Genomic DNA, 18,747 nt, shown 5'->3' on the forward strand with positions numbered 1-18,747 from the left:
GTTCCCTTGTTTCCAGTCAATCACCACCCTTCCCACCCTGAGGTCACCACAAGCCTGACTTCGAAACCCACAGATTAGCTTTGCGGGTTCTGGAAATTAATATCAATGGTATCACAGAGTATGGTCTGTGGCTCCTTTGCTCAACATCCTATCTGTGAGATTCATCCATGATGCTGCCTCTCTCAGGGACCGTATTTTTAATTAAAAGTATAGTATCCTTGGTCTGAATATTCCACATTCATTGATCTATTCTCTGCTGATAACTTGGGGTGTTGCTGGCTGGGGCCATCCTGAACAAAGCTGCTGTGAACCTCCTTGCAGGGTCTTTTGGTGGCCACGTGCCTCATTTCCCCAGGGGGAACTGCTGCCCCGTAGGGTCTTTAGCCTGAGGAGCTATCATCATATAGCTTCCTAAAGTTGAGGGGGGACTTTACAAGTCTCAAAATGAATATAAAAGCAGAGAAAGTAGAGAGAGAGCAAGAGGAAAGAAACAGATCTTAAAGTATTCGCGAGACTGATTCTTTTACAGAGTCCCTACTATGAAGCGGCAAAAGCTAGGCCATGCCTCTTGTCCATCTCTCTGAGGCCTGAGGTCACCTGATCTCTGCTCCAGGACGGCAGCTGTGCCTCGCTGGCATGACCCCCAAGGCATGATGGAGGCTTTGCCAAGTGGGACAAGGCACCAGCGCTCCACAAAGCACATCCCAGCAGGGCCATAAATCTAAGCGCTCCTTCCTCACCAGCTGCCGAATGGTTCCAGCGGCGCCTCCCTGAGCTGAGCCACTCGTGGGAAGAAATCAAGGTCACGGCAGCTTTCCATTTCATGCCTCAGCAACCTGCATCCCAGGAGGACATTAAAGCACATCCAAAGCAATTCCCTTCGCACCTATGTCAAAAAGGCACTTAAGAGAGTTTCTTTTTTTTTTTTTTTGTCTTTTGTATTTTCAGGGCTGTGCCCGAGGCATATGGAGGTTCCCAGGCTAGGGGTCCAGTTGGAGCTATAGCTGCCAGCCTACAGCACAGCCACAGCCACACGGATCCAAGGCTCTTCTGTGACCTACATCACAGCTCACGGTAACACTGGGTCCTTAACCCACAGAGCAAGTCCAGGGGTCAAACATGTATCCTCATGGCACTAGCTGGGTTCGTTAACCACTGAGCCATGAGGGGAACTCCTAGAGAGTTTCTTAAGCACAAGGCCCCACACAGGGTGAGCCAGGGCTCCTCCCACTTGTGCCCCATTTATACCAAAGAGGTCAACTCCTGGTGCTGCTCCAGGGAAAACCCTGATTCCAAGAGCCTACTGCTTTCTGGACCTAGAACTTGCCTTTCTGCAGAGGCGGCTTTCTCAGCCTGGGCACTATCCACATCTCAGGCCAGATGATTCTTTGTTGCAGGGACTATCTCATGAATTGTAGGATATTTAGCAGCATCTCTGGCCCCCACCCTCCAGGTGACAGAATCACTTCCTTTAGTGACAACCAAAAATGTCTCCGAACATCACCCTTCCAGACATCTGCTAGGGCAAAGGAAAGGCAAAACCATCTCTGGTCGAGAACTACCACATGAGAGAAACAAGTTAGCAAAACACCAACCGATGCGTTCTCTCCTCTAGAAGGAAAAGATCAGCTTTCCAAGACACAATCAGGCTGGACTGAGTGGGCCTGCTTGGTCCACAAGAGGCATTATAATCTTGGCAACTGTATAAAACCCAAACAAAAAAACCCGCACTGTTTACTCTGGGAAAAACCAAAAGAAAATCGAAAGGAATAAAAAGAAGATTCGGGGAAAAGCAGAGGTAAGAGGATTTGGAGGTAAGAGCAACAATGAGGGAGAAGTCATTTGTAAGTTCCCGTTTGTGAGCTGACACATCCGCCATGGTTTCCCACAGGAGTGACTCAAACACCAAACTTGAGGCCATAACTAACGGCGTGATGGCCTTGGTTTGGGGGTCCGAACTGCAAACCCAGTGTTTTCAGGAAGTGTCCCTAAACCCAAGTCCCTCTCATTATGTGAAAATATGCACACAAACACACACACTTATCCTCCTGTTCTATTAAATCAGGTTTTGTGGGGTTTTTTGTTCTTTCGTCTTTTTAGAGAAACATAGGGGTCGAATCGGAGCTGTAGCTGCTCACCTATACCACAGCCACAGCAATGCCAGATCCAAGCCACGTCTGCGACCTACACCACAGATCATGACAACACTGGATCCCACTGAGTGAGGCCAGGGATCAAACCTGTGTCCTCATAAATGCTAGTTGGGTTCATTAACCACTGAGCCACAATGGGAACTCCTCCTATTAAATCTGTTTAAAATGTATGCTCTCTGGTATCTTTTATTTTCTTCTTGAGTTCATTTTGCTAAAAAAAGCAAAAACCAAACAAAACCCATACAAAAGATTTTTAATATATCTTAGAAAATGAGCCAAAAAATTAAGGAAGTTCAGCATATTACATTGTACAATATTTAGGTAGAAATGTTTGAAAAATTATAAATACTTGTTCCCTCTCAACACAGCATGTCACAAAAATACATTTTAAAACTTTTCATGTGTAATTCCTAGAAATGATCAAATCCCTATTTATGAAGGAAAAGGCCTGATGAGGACCAGTGCTCACACACTCCTGAAACGTTCTGTACAGTAACTACAAAACTAAAATCAAAGGGTCTGCCAGCCTCCTGACAGTTGACACCACTTTAAATATTAGGAAGAATTCAGTTAGTATCAAAACATCGTTCCAAAGGGGATTTACTTAGTTCACTTCTGTGTCCTTTGATTCCTAAGTATCTATCTCAGCCAAAGCACTATTTAAAAGACTTCTGCCTCTCTGAGATAGTGCTGCTGGAGCCAGGATGCCAATCAGTCACACTGCACTAGAGAGAAACCTGCACAACCAAACACACAGATTGCAACCACTCAGAGCAGGCTCCACGTGTTGGAGAAGGCGCTTCTCCAGCCGAGCAGCAATGGTCCGAGGCATTCCAGGTCAACCGTGGCCATGGCAGGCAAACCGGCCTCTTTAGAAACAATCACTCGGAGGAGGAAACAGCTGCCAAAAAAGCAACTGCCCCAGCCTGCAGGGGTTCTGATACCCAGGGACCTGAGCACCTCCCCGCTCCTGGCCACAGGCTGCGACGGACGGATGGATGCGGGCACCACTGTACTGTCTGTGCGCTGCCTCCTTCCGACAAGAATCTGCAGGAGCTAAGGGGCATCTTCAGAAGCTGAAGTTTTCAGAGAGAGAGGAAAAGAAAGAGCTTGCCGAGGTTGCCTTTTTTGTTCTTTTCAGGTAAGCCCTGATTTGCAGGCAGATAAATAAAAAGCCTTCTTTACTATACTGAGCCCATAGGAGGCGCTGGAGGAAGAAGAGTTAGAAGCAGCAAAGCCAGGTCCTCTTGCCTTTAGCATAAAGCTTTCCAGCTACACTGGAACCTACATAAGTGACGTGACTTCTGCTCACTCCGTGGTCTTCTTTCCTTTCCAGCTCTTCTCTCTCTCTTCAAGCTCTGCCTGAGTGAAAGCTGCAGGGCCCCAGTTAGTGATCAGGTGAGGGTTTTTTGAACCTAAGAGGCAAACATGCATTAGACACAGGAAGAATTATATTCTTCAGTGAACATTACTATTTTCTCACAGACAAAAGATTACTTTTTTTGTCTTTTTTTTTTTTTTTTTGGTCTTTTTAGGGCCACACCCAAGGCATATGGAGGTTTGCAGGCTAGGGTTCAAATCAGAGCTACAGCTGCCAGCCTACACCCGAGCCACAGCAACGCCAGATCCAAGCCGCGTCTGCAACCTACACCACAACTCACGGCAATGCCGGATCCTTAACCCACTGAGCGAGGCCAGGGATCGAACCTGCAATCTCATGGTTCCCAGTCGGATTCATTTCCATTGTGCCAGGACTGGAACTCCCCCAAAAGATTAACTTTACGACTTTTTTTTCTTCTCTATGAAACATCCATAAAGGTCATGCCAGCCTTTATACAACTGAAGATGTATACAAAGGAGATTAACCAGGCCTCCTTATCTGTCAGAGGGCAGGTTTTTCAAGAAAAACTTATCCAAGTGCTTCCAAGAGTGTGTTACCTGGTTCTATCAATCGAATTAATCCTTCATGCTGGGCCACTTTGTCCTTCCAGCTCTTGGTTTTATTCGTCGCCAACTCAAGCTTCTTTTTAACCCCCTGGAACAAAAGCAGCTTTTAGGTTAGGCAAATGCACAAGCAGCTTAAGACCCAAGTTATAATGTCTGGGCACTTCCCATATACACGGGGGGTTATCTCATTAAATTGTCACCGCCACAAGAAGCAGGAACTATTATTACCCCCAATTGACAGATGTGGAAGCTAGGGCTCAGAGCAGTTAAGTAACCCCCCACATTCCCCAGTCACTCAGAGGACCTAATTCACACAAACTGTAGATGAATGTGTAAGATCCCTGTGTGCTAGTCACGGCTTACTGCCTCTCAACTCCCAATCCACTCTTGGCTGTCCTGCCTGTGACGCCAGGACAGCTCTCCCTTGCCAGCTGGCACCATTTAGGCTTCACCGGTGGAGGGGCTGGCAGGACCCTGGAGGAGGCAGGGGCTTTGCCCCTGGGTTCCACGGTGCTCTTTGCGGCAGCTCCTGTGACACACGGGACACACGTGGTACCCACTCCAGTGGGTTTTCTCAGCACCACCCCTGTGGGGAGCTTCCATCAGTGCCCCAGGGGGTGGATTCTGCGTCAATGGCACCTCGCTGAGCTTTTCTGCCATTCCCTAGGCCAAGGCCATACCCTCTGCAAGGAAGACTGGACCACAGAGCTGGACTTAAGGGGCACAGAGCCAGGGGGACCCTCTTCCAGAGGCATTTCTTCCCCGGGTACTTGGCCTCAGCCCTCCAGGCAGTGGCAGCCTCCTGGGCCTGCCCTCCCTGCATTCTTAGTTTTCTTTGCTGCTTAGCAGGTAATTCCCTGTGGTAGTGAACTGTTGTTTAGATTAAACTTTCCCTGTTTAAATGACCATGTGGTTTCAGTCTCCTGAATTGGACTCTGTGACACCTCAATGCCTGTAAAAACTTCTTACTTAAAGCTAAGCAAAATTCTTACACAGCTTCTTACAGCAAACCAAACATTCCTCTGTTTTAAAACATGTGCGTTGGAGTTCCCTTCGTGGCTCAGCAGTTAATGAATCCGATTAGAATCCATGAGGATATGGGTTCAATCCCTTGCCTCACTCAGTGGGCCAAGGATCTGGCATTGCTGTCAGCGGCTGTGCAGGTCGCAGATGCAGCTCGGATCCTGCGTTGCTGTGGCTGTGGTGTAGGCTGGTAGCTGTAGCAATTCGACCCCTAGCCTGGGAACTTCCATATGTCGCAGGTGTGGCCCTAAAAAGCAGAAAAAAAAAAAAAGTTTGCGTTAAGAATTTCCATGTACAGGTTTGCAGGGATTGGCTTAATGACCTCGTACTGCTCCAGTGCTTGTTTCCGCTCCAGCTCGAGCTGCTGCAGCTGCTCCATGGCTTCCTGAAGGGCCTGCTCTTTGATGACGCGCTGGTTCTCCAGCTCCTGCTTCTCTGCTTCCGTTGTCCGAATAGCCTGCTGCTGCTCCAAGTGCCACTTCTCCAGTTCAGCCCTCTTGGACGACTCTTCCTCCAGCAACCTGCAATGCAGAGAGATCAGGACCAGACCCTCCAAGTCACCACACCTGGCCAGCAGGTGACAAAGCCAGTCAGAGCAGCAGAGAAGGCTGTAGGTCATCTAACCCACTTCTCATTTTTTTTTCCCCCTTTTTTGATCACCCCCGAGGCATATGGAGCTCCCACGCCAGGGATCAAATCCAAGCCACAGTTGCAACCTAAGCCACAGCTCTGACAACACCAGATCCTTAACCTGCATTGCTGTGCAGGGGACTGAACCCCCGCATCCCAGCATTCCCACAATGCCTCCAATCCTATTATGGGAACTCCCCACCTTTCATTTTACAGGAAGGAAACTAGGAGCTGGAGAGGCCCATATTCACAAAGCAGGCAAGGTTCCACTCTATGTTCTGTTTCACCCTTTATTGGAAAAAAAAATTATAAATATAACATTTATGGATGCCTTAATGGGCCCAGAGCAAAGTGTATTTTCTCCATTAATCCTTAAGTACTATGATTATTATTGTTGTTATTATTTTTGTCTTTTTAGGGCTGCACCCATGGTATATGGAGGTTCTCAGGCTAGGGGTCAAATCAGAGCTACAGCCATCGGTTTACACCACAGCCACAGCAACTAGGGATCTGAGCTGCATCTGCAACCTACACCTCAGCTCACGGCAATGCCAGATCCTTAACCCACTGAACGAAGCCAGGGATTGAACCCACAACCTCATGGATACTAGTCAGGTTTGTTAACCACTGAACCATGATGGGAGCTCCTCCTTAAGTACTATTATTATTATTATTATTATTATTATTATTATTTTGTCTTTTCTGGGGCCACACCAGGGCATATGTAGGTTCCCAGGCCAGGGGTCCAATCGAAACTGTAGCAGCTGGCCTGTGTCAGAACCATAGCAATGCCAGATGCAAGCCAAGTCTGCAACCTACACCACAGCTCACTGCAATGCTGAATCCTTAACCCACCGAGCAAGGCCAGGGATTGAACCCGCAACCTCATGGTTTCTAGTCGGATTCATTAACCACTGAGCCACAACAGGAACTCCTTAAGCACTATTATTATTCAGTTGAGAGATGGAGAAAGTGAGGCACAAAGGTAAAGTGACCTGGACTAGGTCATTCACCTGACAGGCACTTCAAAAGGGCCACTTTTGAAGTTTGCCTGGCTGCTACAACATTGAAACATTTTTCATCTAGTAAAAACCTATTACCAAAGAAAAAGCTGACAATTTAACTACAGTGAGAGAAGAAGGAGCTGATAAGAGATAGAATAAAACCAGACACCATTTACTGACCGAGTACCGCATATCAGGCTGTATATCTTCATTAGCACTAACCTCTCACTATTCTGCAAGGTATTATTATCCTTACACAGATGAAGTCCAAGGGTTTAAAAGTATGACGCACAGGTAATAGCGGATTTCAACCTAGGCTTGTGTGACTTCAACATATTATCTTTAATAACAAGCTACCTATCTGAGAATATCTAGCTATGCAGGTATTAAAAAAACTAACATGCAGCCCAAGCCCAAAGTATAGACAACGCCCCCCCCCCCGCCCCGCCCCCTGCTCAGGACAGGACGTATCTCTGCTGGCTTGACAGTCAGAACTACAGTGACAAACCAGTTACCACTACCCAAGAGCATTTGCATTTCTAAAACCAACACCCAGAGAAGTTAAGCACCAGACTCTACAACCCCTATTTGACTCCCTCAACTCCCCACCTCTATAAAAATTCCCTCTGCAGCATCCTGCAGGGTGGTTCTCCAACTCTGTGCAATGGGCTACTGCTTCACAAACCAGGCTGGTTTATTTCTGGGAAGTCTTGATCCTTACAAAGTTCTTCCTCAGCTAAGATGCACTCTCCCTCCCTTTATCCTGAGCTCCACAAAGGGCCAGTCTGCTCCCTTGGAGACATCTCTCGGAGCGTGACATCCACAGTGAACACGACCCTGCCAGTACAGGCTGACCAGCACACAGGGCATTCACTCACTCAGTGTGTAAATAGTCTGCACCTTTCATGTGCTTTTCTTTTTTTTCTTTTTTTGCCTTTTAGAGCTGCACTCACGGCATGTGGCAGTTCCCAGGCTAGGAGTCGAATCAGAGCTGCAGCTGCCAGCCTACACCACAGCTAGAGCAACACAGGATCTGAGCAGTGTCTGCGACCTACACCTCAGCTCATGGCAATGCCCACTGAAAGAGTCCAGGGATTGAACCTGAATCCTCATGGATCCTAGTCGGGTTTGCTAACCGCTGAGCCATGAAGGGAGCTCCCCCGTGTGCTTTTCTACACTGAACAGAGACTGGAAGGACCCGTTTCTGGAAGTCTTAAGGGCAGTGGACATTTGCAGGAGGTTAGGCTGCCCAGCACTGAACCCCCCTTCATGTGTCTGGGGACTCTGCCACCAGTGGGAGTCTTGATGGAAAGTAGTACCCATCTCCCACCCCAAAAGCCAGAGGCCAGGAGTTCTCATTGTGGCTCAGTGAGTTAAGGACCCAACATAGTGTCTTGGGGATGTGGGTTCAATCCCTGGCCTTGCTCAGTGGGTTAAGGACCTGGCATTGCCGTGAGCTGTGGTGCAGGTCACAGATGCAGCTTGGATCCCGCATTGCTATGGCTGTGGTATAGGCTGGCAGCTGTAGTTCTGATTTGACCCCTAGCCTGGCAACTTCCATATGCCACAGGTACGGCCCTAAAACAAAGAAAAACAAAACAAAACCACAGGCCAGACCCCTGCCCTCCTGCCCTGGGCAGTCAGGGTGTGTGGAAGTCTGAGCTAGGCTTGGCTAAGCAGGTGTCCTTCCTGGAACTTAGAGTCCAAAGCAACTGACACAAAGCAGCAGAGACAGTGGAGAATTCATCTTGCTGGCGTCAGCAACATCTAGTGCCAAGTGATGGCAGGAATGACCAGCCGACTGCTGGTGCCCAGCATTAGTGGCACCCTGGCTGGACTCCTCCTGTGCCCTGGTTTGGGCTGCTCAGCTCCCTTGGCTTCTGCCTGTGTTCAAGGCCTGGCCACCTGCCTTTCTGAGGAACTGGCAAACTTCTCAAGAACCATCCAACAAATTCTTTTATTGCTTTAGCTAACCCAGCTAATCCAGTTTCTGTGACTAGCAAACAAGACCCCTGACTAAAGACTTGAACCTCTCTGCCTCAGTTCCTCATTTATGGTAAAGGAACAAGGGACTATGACCACTATCAAAGGTTTACTGATCCATTAAATGTGATGATGCACATAAAGTACTTAGAAAAATACCTAAAATGTTGTAAGTGCTGAACAATATCAGCTCGTATTATTACAGGGGGATTATTACCGCCTTTGCTCTGGATATTTCATGAAGGCTGCTTGAGAGTATATGAGGATGGATAAGCAATGAGATCCTGCTGTGTAGCACTGGGAACTATATCTAGTCACCTGTAATGGAGCATGATGGAGGATCATGTGAGACAAAGAATGCATATATGTATGTATGACTGGGTCACTTTGCTGTACAGTAGAAAATTGACAGGACACTGTAAACCAGCTATAATGGAAAAAATAAAAATCATTTAAAAGAATGACCGCTAGAGGGGGCACATCTGTCCATTTCAAGTTCCAAACACTAGGCGGAAAGAAAAACAATTTAAAGTACTAAAATTCATAAAATGGCCTTACCGCACCAAGAAAAAGTAGTTCGTTTTTGTGCAGTAATTTCAGCTTATTGGAGCAGAGCTGTATGTAGTAATTACACTTGCATTCAAAAGGTTGACACCACTTTGCCATTTACTTAAATTGCTGCGCAAAATAATTAGCCAGAGCTTTTTAAATGACAATACTCATGCCTGGACTCCTACCCACAGATATTTTGATTCAGCAAATTTGTGACAGGCCCTACCTATGTATTTTTTTAAAGCTTTATAGGTGATTCTGATATTTACCACTGGTTAAAAACTATTGGTGTCAATTATCCAAAACTGTCTTACTCAAAACATCACTCAGGAGTTCCTGCTATGGCACAGGGGGTTAAAAATCTGACTGCAGCAGCTCGGATCTCTGTGGAGGCATGGTTTCAACTGTCAGCCGGGTGTAGTGGGTTACAGGATCCAGCACTGCCACAGCTGCAGCTCATATTCAATCCCTGCCCTGGGAACTGCCACATACCACAGGTGTGGCCATTAAAAAATTTTTTTAAATAAATAAGTGCAGTGGTATATGTATACAGTGCATTATTATAAAAAAAATTCACTCATTCTGTAAACAGGAGATACTAAAAGTTTAATCAATTTCTAGAGTTAATTGGTTCTCGCTGTGATCTAATTTCTGCTGTCATAATTAATCTCCCTCAAAACTTCAGAGAAGTAAATATATATAGTGAATTCTGTGAATTCCCTGCATAATGGCCATCTATAAACTCTTGACATGGAGTTCCGGTCATGGCACAGTGGTTAACGAATCCAAATAGGATTCATGAGGACGAGGGTTCGATCCCTGGCTTCGCTCAGTGGGTTGGGGATCCGGTGTTACCGTGAGCTGTGATGTAGGTTGCAGATGCTGCTCAGACCCCATGCTGCTGTGGCTGTGGTGTAGGCCGGAGGCTACAGCCCTGGTTTGATCCTTAGCCTGGGAACCTCCATATGTCTTGGGTGTGGCCCTAAAAAGACAAAATAAATAAACTCTTTACATATCACAGAAGATGAGAAGGCTCAAAACCATCTAGTGCCCCTTGGAATGTCTCTCTTTAGAAGTCACATGGGATCAAACTCTCCTGGGCAAAGGATGATGTGTGAACATCGCTGCCCAGGAATGACTGGGTGGTGGTGCCCAACCCCTGTTTAACACCACAGGACAGAAAACGCACACTCGTGGGACCCATAAGTGCCAGGCAACAGGCCAAGCATTTAATTTTCTACCTAGAAGATCATTTTTTCCTTAACAGAATAAAATTAAAATGTTCAAAACCTAGGTGATTTATTTTTGAAGTCATTTTTGGCAACATATGTAACGAAGAAACCTCCTTCCTCCTTCCCACCTAAAGATTCAAAGAACATTTTTTGCTGCTCCCTGTGTGGAACTGCAGCCACGGAAAATCTACCCCAGGTCATCCCACAGCTGGTCCCCAAAAGGGGGGCACAGCTCAAAGCCTAAGCTGTGTCTGCACTGACAGCTGCTGCCTAGGGAACACAGCTTTTAGTGCTGCCTCCCTTGACCAGATGTCTGGAAAAAAGCAAGTGGGGAAGCACGTTAACTGGGAGAGGGGGGAGTTCCCGCTGTGGCTGGTGGGTTAAGAACCCAACTAGTATTCATGAGGATGTGGGTTCAAGCTCTGGCTTCGCTCAGTGGGTTAAGGATCTGGCGTTGCCATAAGCCATGGTGTAGGTTGCAGATGTGGCTCGGATTCCATGTTGCTGTGTTTGTGGTCAGGCCGGCAGTTGCAGCTCCAATTGGACCCCTAGCCTGGGAGCTTCTGTACGCCATGAGTTTGGCCTGAAAAAAAAAAAAAAACTGGGAGAGGGGAGATCAAATTTGTTCTTTGGGGAGTTCCCATCGTGGCGCAGTGGTTAACGAATCTGACTAGGAACCATGAGGCTGCAGGTTCGATCCCTGGCCTTGCTCAGTGGGTTAAGGATCTGGCATTGCCGTGAGCTGTGGTGTAGGTTGCAGACGCAGCTTGGATTCCGCGTTGCTGTGGCTCTGGCATAGGCCGGTGGCTACAGCTCTGATTCGACCCCTAGCCTGGGAACCTCCATATGCCGCAGGAGTGGCCCTAGAAAAGGCAAAAAGACAAACAAATAAATAAATATTAAAAAAAAAATTTTTGTTCTTTGGGGTCTTCTTTCTACTTTTTCCTCCCTACTGCTCCAAAGACCAAACACCGGGTGTGCTCATCTGAGATCATGACTATTACATAGTACACCTGACTTTAAAAGTTCTAAGAAAAAAAAGAACCTCTTTCAAGGAATAATTATTTAAGGCATGTCACCAATCCTGAAATACCAAATGAAAACTGATTAGTTCTTCATTATCCTGCACAGTGGCTGCAGCTCTGGCCTAAAGAGGGCCCTACCTCCACACAAGGGCCTTCTGGGGCCTGGAACGTGTGGAAGAAAGCAGGTTCTCACCAGGGCTGAGCCTGGGTCCACGGACATTCTAGAATATGACTAAGGGTAACCACCAAACATATCCATCTGACTGCTCTGAAATAGATTAGAGGCCTTTCTTTAGCCCAGAAGTAACGGAGTGGGAATAAATAACCCAGCCAGCCCAGCCTCCGGGATCTCTCCAATCTGGCAGAGCTGCCCCTCCCTCTCCAGCAGAGTCAGTCAATCTGAGAAAGTGTAGGAGCCCAGGCAAAGCACACAAAGCACAGCAGACGGGCTGATCCGGCACCTGGCCTGAAGCTTTCGCACAGTCTCTTCATCTTGCCGGGCCTGCCTCTCATCTTCGAGGGCCTCCTGCAGCTTGAGGTACATGTCTTCCAGCTCCCGGACTCGCTGCAAATACTGTTCCAGTTCAGAGGATTTCTGGGCAACCTGCTCTTCCATCTGCTGCCTGATCTGATGGTATAAAAGGGTTTGATGTTTAAGCTGGGGTTGACTTTGCCCTCAGGGAAAGCCTCCCGCTCCACCACCATCCATCATCCAGAGTAAGGCCACAGCACAGAGCTCCAGCCCATCAGGGTGGGCTGGGCCCTGCCCTTCACTCCTGGAAGCTGAAGGAAGCGAGAGCATCATACCTAAGACCTAAGACCACAACCAAAGAGTCTGGCCACATAAACCACAACCCACACGCTGTTCTCCTGCCCTGGTCTCCCTCTCATTCCCTTCATTCCACATTTCAGACTCAAGAAACAAGTATTTCCCTGTGTAATTTCTCTTTAAAGTCCATCCTGTCTTAAAGCCACAATCTCTTTGCCAGCAGAGTCTTCTCTAAAAGGAATGAAACATTTCCCAGTCAGAACAGTCAACAGGTTAAAACAGAGGGGAAAGGAAAGACTGACTGGGCTGTAGTGAGTCCCCCTACACTTAGCTGGCTGCCTGGCACCCCGTTCTCCCTCCCTAGGGCACCTCCAGCCCTGAGGGACCTCAAGCATGTAACTAGTGTTCGAACAAGTTTATGGTTTCTCTATCTGGATTACGGAGTTCTGAATCTCTGCCTTAAAAGTTAAAAGCCAAAGGAGTTCCCATTGTGGCTCAGCAGTTAATGAATCCGACTAGCATCCATGAGGATGCAGATCTGATCCCTGGCCTCGCTCTGTGGGTTAAGGATCTGGCATTGCTGTGAGCTATGGAGTAGCTTGGATCCTGTGTTGCTGTGGCTGTGGTGTAAGCCAGTGGCTACAGCTCCATTTCAACCCCTAGCCTGGGAACCTCCATATGCTGCAGGTGTGGCCCAAAAAAGACAAAAAGCCAAAAAAGAAAAAAAAAAAAAAAGTTAAAAGCCAAGGACATCCTAAAGGTAGTATCTTACACGATGTTATATGTTTCACTTGCATTAGTGTACTTTACCCTCATAAGCAACACAAGTAGCCACAAGATCATGAGTGATGATGTGGCTACTACCCCCCTCCAATATGAAAAAGAGAAACTCATGCTCATGAGAAGCAGTGAGGACACGAACCCAGATCTTCTGGCCACACAGCGAGGACCCTCTCCCCATCACCTGCAGCTCCCTCTCTCAACATAAACGCCCCTACTTCAAGCCTAAGCAGCACAAAGTTGCTGAAGGAACTGTCACGGCCCCTGTTTAACAGGCCCTGGGCTCAGCCCTCTCCCACACGCTGAACTCAGTGTGAGGAGACCTGGGTTCCAATTGACCAGCTCACCACCTGAAGCAGCATGGCCCTTGGTGATGAGAACCCCTCGGATGAGTCAGAGCTGCCAGCAGCAGCAGTCCAGCTGCATGTGTTTTCATGACTTCAGAACCCCCTCTCTGGCTTATCACAGAGGAGAACTGTCATGGAACTTAGCTTGCTTTTTCCAGAGCTATTGCTTTTCCAAGCCTGGACTCTGAGGGATGAAAGGGATGCTATTAATAATTATACCAGGATGGGAGTTCCTTTTGTGGCTCAGTGGTTAACGAACCCGACTAGCATCCATGAGGATGCAGGTGCGATTCCTGGCCCCGCTCAGTGAGTTAAGGATCCAGCACTGCCATGAGCTGTGGTGTAGGTCACAGATGTGGCCCGGATCCAGCATTGGTATGGCTGTGGCAAAGGCTGGTGGCTATAGCTCCAATTGGACTCCTAGCCTGGGAACCTCCCTATGCTGCGGTGTGGCCCTAAAAAGACAAAAAAGACAAAAAAAAAAAAAAAGAAAAAAAAAAAAGAAAATTATACCAGGATGGCAGGGACAGCCCCAGATAAACCAGGACATATGGTTTCCCTACCCCCATCACATATCACCCCATTCCGTAAATGTCTACTTGGGAGTCTCAAGAGCAAGGTTTACCTTCGCATCCTTTGCAGAGTGCCTAGCACACAGCAGGTGCTCGATAAACTGGTAGTGAATGCATAACAAACGTAACTTCCCCAACAGCCCACTGCCAGCCAGCAGCAGATCCAAGCTAGCAACACGGCCTCACTCCAGCCTCCCAGGTCTTTACCCTCCACCAATTCAGACTGGCTTTGGGTGGCTGGCCCCTTCACCCCCACAGGCTGGCCTCTGCCCCTCTGCCAACCTGGCTGGCTCTGCGAGTTAAAGCAGCAAGTGTCCCCTGGTGTATGGTACTCACAAGCTTCTCCCGCTCCAGCTCCGTGCTGAATCTGGCCTGAAGTTCCACTTGAGTCTGAAGGCGTTTCTTTTCTTCTTCTGCTGCCCGAGATGCTGCTTCTTCCAGTTTCTATCCAAAAACCCATCCAAAGAAAAGCAGGAAATGTTACAGAGGAAATGTGTCTGGAGAGAAATGATCACACCTTAAATATTATGGGGGAAACCAGACATTCTCAAGGTTCAATAAAGAGGGAATTAAAAACGGGCGGATCCATTGGAATTCCACTGCAACAATTTCCCCAGTCAACACGCGAAACAAACTGGGTAACTGAATGACTCCTAATAGGTCTGAACATCTTTCAGGGAAAATTTTAGTCATTTAGTACAGTTATTAAGTTACATTCACTTGCAAATCATTCGTAAGGTCGAATCTACTGCTTGAGCTGGTCCTAAACAATTCTGTCATCTTCCGATCACTCCTTAAAACTATTCCCAGAGCTTGACTTTCCAAAGGGTGGCAAAACAACCACTTAAAGTTTCTGGGAATTATCTGAACAAGAACATTTTTTGCAAGAAAATCAACTAGATCTCAGCAAGAACAGTAAAAGTCTGTGTCACCTGAGCCACACTGCAGCTCCATCTCTGCCCCTCCCACGTCAGTGAGAAGGAGGCGCCACCCCATGGCCACAGAACCAAGGACACAGGGCTCCCTCTCTCCTCAGTTCTCAGTCTAGGGCTATGGTATCTCGAGGAGGGTGCAGGCAGAAAAATGTTGCCTTCCATCAAGCCATCGGCCACTGTAGCTGCCCCAGTGGCACATGCATCCTGAGGGGAACTTAGGATGGAGAAAAAGAGGATACCAGCCCTAAGTAGTTAAGATGCATACCTAAGAAATAATCTTAATGAGCCCAGATCTGTATCTTCCCAAATACAGAAAGCACTCAGATCATTAACTCGAAATATCTTCTATGTGATCAGCAGTTAACTATTCTTTTTTCCCCAACCAAAACTCCTATATATCTAGGCTCTCTCCTTACTTCTTTGGAACCAACCATTCCTGGGGGCTGAGGCTGTCTCCCAGACCAGAGTCCTCAGTAAGGTCCCCAAATAAAATATAACCCTCAACTTTCAGGTTGTGTATATATTCTTTTTCCATTGACAAAACCAACAAACTAAACCACAGGCCAGCTAGAAGTTTTGACAGGGGAAACCAACAGAAGGAAGCAAAGAAGAGGCCCCAAGTAGAAACAAGTCTCAAAGACAGGCCTCCAGGACTATGGGTGGGCCAGAATTTAAGTATCATTCTGTGGGGCAAGTTTAGGCTCCAGGGCATTGTCAAAAACAAAAGAGCAATCGCTGCGCAATCACTGCGAGATGCACAGCAGGGTGTGATACCAACAAAGGCAGCCAGCTTAACCAGGAGATCCGAGACAGAGCCCTGCTGCCATACACAAAAATAAACTCAAACTGGATTAAAGACTGAAATCCAAGACCAGATACTATAAAACACCTAGAGGAAAACATAGGCAGGACACTCTTTGACATAAACCACAGAAACATTTTTTTGGCTTCATCTCCCAGAGTAAAGGCAATAAAAAATTAATGAATGGGGAGTGCCCTTTGTGGCTCAGTGGTTAACAAACCAGACTAGGAACCATAAGGATGTGGGTTTGATCCCTGGCCTTGCTCAGTGGGTTAAGGATCTGGCGGCATGGCTGTGAGCTCTAGCTGACACGGCTCGGATCCCGTGCTGTGGTGGCTGTGCCATAGACCAGCGGCTGGAGCTCTGATTTGACCCCTAGCCTGGGAACCGCCACATGCTTCAAGTGTGGCCTGAAAAAACCAAAAAAATAAATAAATAAACAAATGGGACCTAATTAAACTTAAAAGCTTTTACACAGCAAAGAAAACCATTGACAAAATGAAATGACAACCTACTGAATGAGAGAAAATATTTGCAAATGATACGACCAATAAGGGATTGAAGCCAACATTATACAAACAGCTCATGGAACTCAATATCAAAAAACCAAACCAAACCCTTGTACACAGTAAATTGATGAATGTAAGTTGGTGGGAATGTAAATTCGTGAAGCCACTTTGCAAAGCAGTATGGAAGTTTCTCGGAAAACTAAAAACAGAACTATCATATGAACCAGCAATCCCACTCCTGGATATATACCCAAGAAAAACAAAAATATTAATGCATTCCAATGTTCATAGCAGCATTATTTACAACTGCCAAGATATGGAAGCAACCGAAGACTGGATAATGAAGATAGGGTGTACACACACACACACACACACACACACACACACCCCAGAATACTACTTAATACACTGTATGATATCACTCTGATGTGGAATCTAAAACATACAACTAGCGAATACAACAGAAAAGAGGAAGGCTCACAGATATACTGAACAAACTCACAGTTACCAGTGGGGAGACAGAAGGAGGGGCAATATAGGGGTGATGGAGTGGGAAATAACAAATTACTGGATGTAAGATAGGCTTAGGGATGTACTGTACAACACAGGGAATATAGCCAATATTCTGTAATAACTGTAAATGGAGTGTAACCTTTAAAAATTGTACTTAAGAATACAAGAAAAACATGGAAACAACCTAAATGTCCATCAACAGATGATTGGATTAAGAAGTTGCAGCAACATGGATGGAACTAGAGACTCTCATACTAAGTGAAGTAAGTCAGAAAGAGAAGGACAAATACCATATGATATCGCTTATATCTGGAATCTAATATACAGCACAAATGAACCTTTCCATAGAAAAGAAAATCATGGACTTGGAGAATAGACTTGTGGTTGCCAAGGGAGAGGGGGAAGGAGTGGGATGGATTGGGAATTTGGGGTTAATAGATGCAAACTATTGCTTTTGGAGTGAATAGGCAATGAGATTCTGCAGTATAGCATTGGGAACTGTATCTAATCCCTTATGATGGAGCATGATAATGTGAGAAAAAAGAATGTATACATGTATGTTTGACTGGGTCACCTTGCTATACGGTAGAAAATCGACAGAAAACTATACACCAGTGTTGGAAAAAATAAAAATCATTATAAAAATTTTAAAAAGGAAGAAAAAATCATTTTAAAATCATTATAAAATTAAAAGAAAAGAATATGCAAAAACAAACAAAAAAAAGCCCTGCTGACACCTTGGCCATCCCACGGCATTGTGTACATGCCTGAGATTGGACTTCAGAGGACAGACAGAGGCTACATACCATGAGGAGAACAGGCTTCCCTGAAAGAGCCCAGCCAAGTCACTAAACAAATGAGCAAATAATGACAACCCCTTTGGGGAGGGGAGGACGCTATGAGTCGCTACAATATACCATCTAAAATGTCCAGTTTTGGAGTTCCCGTTGTGGCACAGCGGAAATAAGTCTGACTAGGCACCATGAGGTTGCGGGTTCGATCCCTGGCCTTGTTCAGTGGGTTAAAGATCCAGTGTTGCTGTGAGCCAAGGTGTAGGTCCCAGAGGTGGCTCGGATCTGGTGTTGGTATGGCTGTGGTATAGGCCGGAAGCTACAGCTCCGATAAGACCCCTAGCCTAGGAACCTCCATATGCCTTGGGTGCAGCCCTAAAAAAAAAGACAAAAAAATCAAAATATCCAGTTTTCAGAGTTCCTGCAGTTGTCATAGCTGCGGCTCGTATTCAATCTCTGGCCCAGAAACTTCTATGTGCCATGGGCATGGCCATAAAATTAAAAAAAAAAAAAAAAAAAAAAAGTCCAGTTTTCAACAAGAACTTTTGAGATGTGCAAAGCAAAAGAAAAGTGACTCATACACAAGGGAAAAAAAACAAGCAATATAAAAATGCCTTTTTTGGGGGGCTGCGCCCATGGCATGAGGAAGCTCCCTGCACCACAGCAATAACCAGAGCCGCAGCAGTGGCAATGCTGAGTCCTTAACCCACTGAGCCACCAAGGAACTCCTAGAAACCGCCTTTGATGGGGCCCAGATGCTGGATTTAGTAAAGACTTCAAAGAAGTTATTATATGTTCAAAGAGCTTAAGAAACCATTCTTAAGGAAGGCATAGTTGACATGATGATATCCCATCAAACAGATGACACAACAGTAAAAAAAAAAAAAACAAACAAAAAAAAAACACATTTTAAAAAATACCAAATGGAAATTCTGGAGATAAAAAGTAATTGAAATGAAAAATTCACTAGAGGTCCTCACCCATACATTTGGGCTATAAGAATCAAAGACAGGAGTTTCTGTTGTGGCTCAACAAACCTGACTAGGATCCATGAGGATGAGGGTTAGCTCCCTGGCCTCGCTCAGTGGGTTAAGTATCTGGTGCTGCCCTGTGTGGTGTAGGTCACAGACACAACTTGGATCCCTCGTTGCTGTGGCTGTGGTGTATGCCAGCAGGTGCA

The 18,747-nt window shown here is 46.5% G+C and overlaps 1 protein-coding gene across 1 annotated transcript in view; it reads right to left on the minus strand.

The window, feature by feature from the left end:
* The window catches only part of SWAP70 (SWAP switching B-cell complex subunit 70), an 84,143-nt gene continuing 67,785 nt past the window's right edge, over positions 2,390–18,747 (minus strand). The window contains exons 8-12 of the mRNA XM_003122981.6: positions 14,354–14,461; positions 12,011–12,177; positions 5,446–5,644; positions 4,092–4,188; positions 2,390–3,568 (exon numbers count right to left, since the gene is read on the minus strand). Coding sequence (XP_003123029.2) covers positions 3,462–3,568; positions 4,092–4,188; positions 5,446–5,644; positions 12,011–12,177; positions 14,354–14,461 — 678 coding nt within the window. The 3' untranslated portion in view covers positions 2,390–3,461. The remainder of the gene's footprint in view (positions 3,569–4,091; positions 4,189–5,445; positions 5,645–12,010; positions 12,178–14,353; positions 14,462–18,747) is intronic.

The sequence above is a fragment of the Sus scrofa genome, chromosome 2 (assembly GCF_000003025.6).
Source record: "Sus scrofa isolate TJ Tabasco breed Duroc chromosome 2, Sscrofa11.1, whole genome shotgun sequence".
NCBI classification, from domain to species: Eukaryota; Metazoa; Chordata; class Mammalia; order Artiodactyla; family Suidae; genus Sus; species Sus scrofa.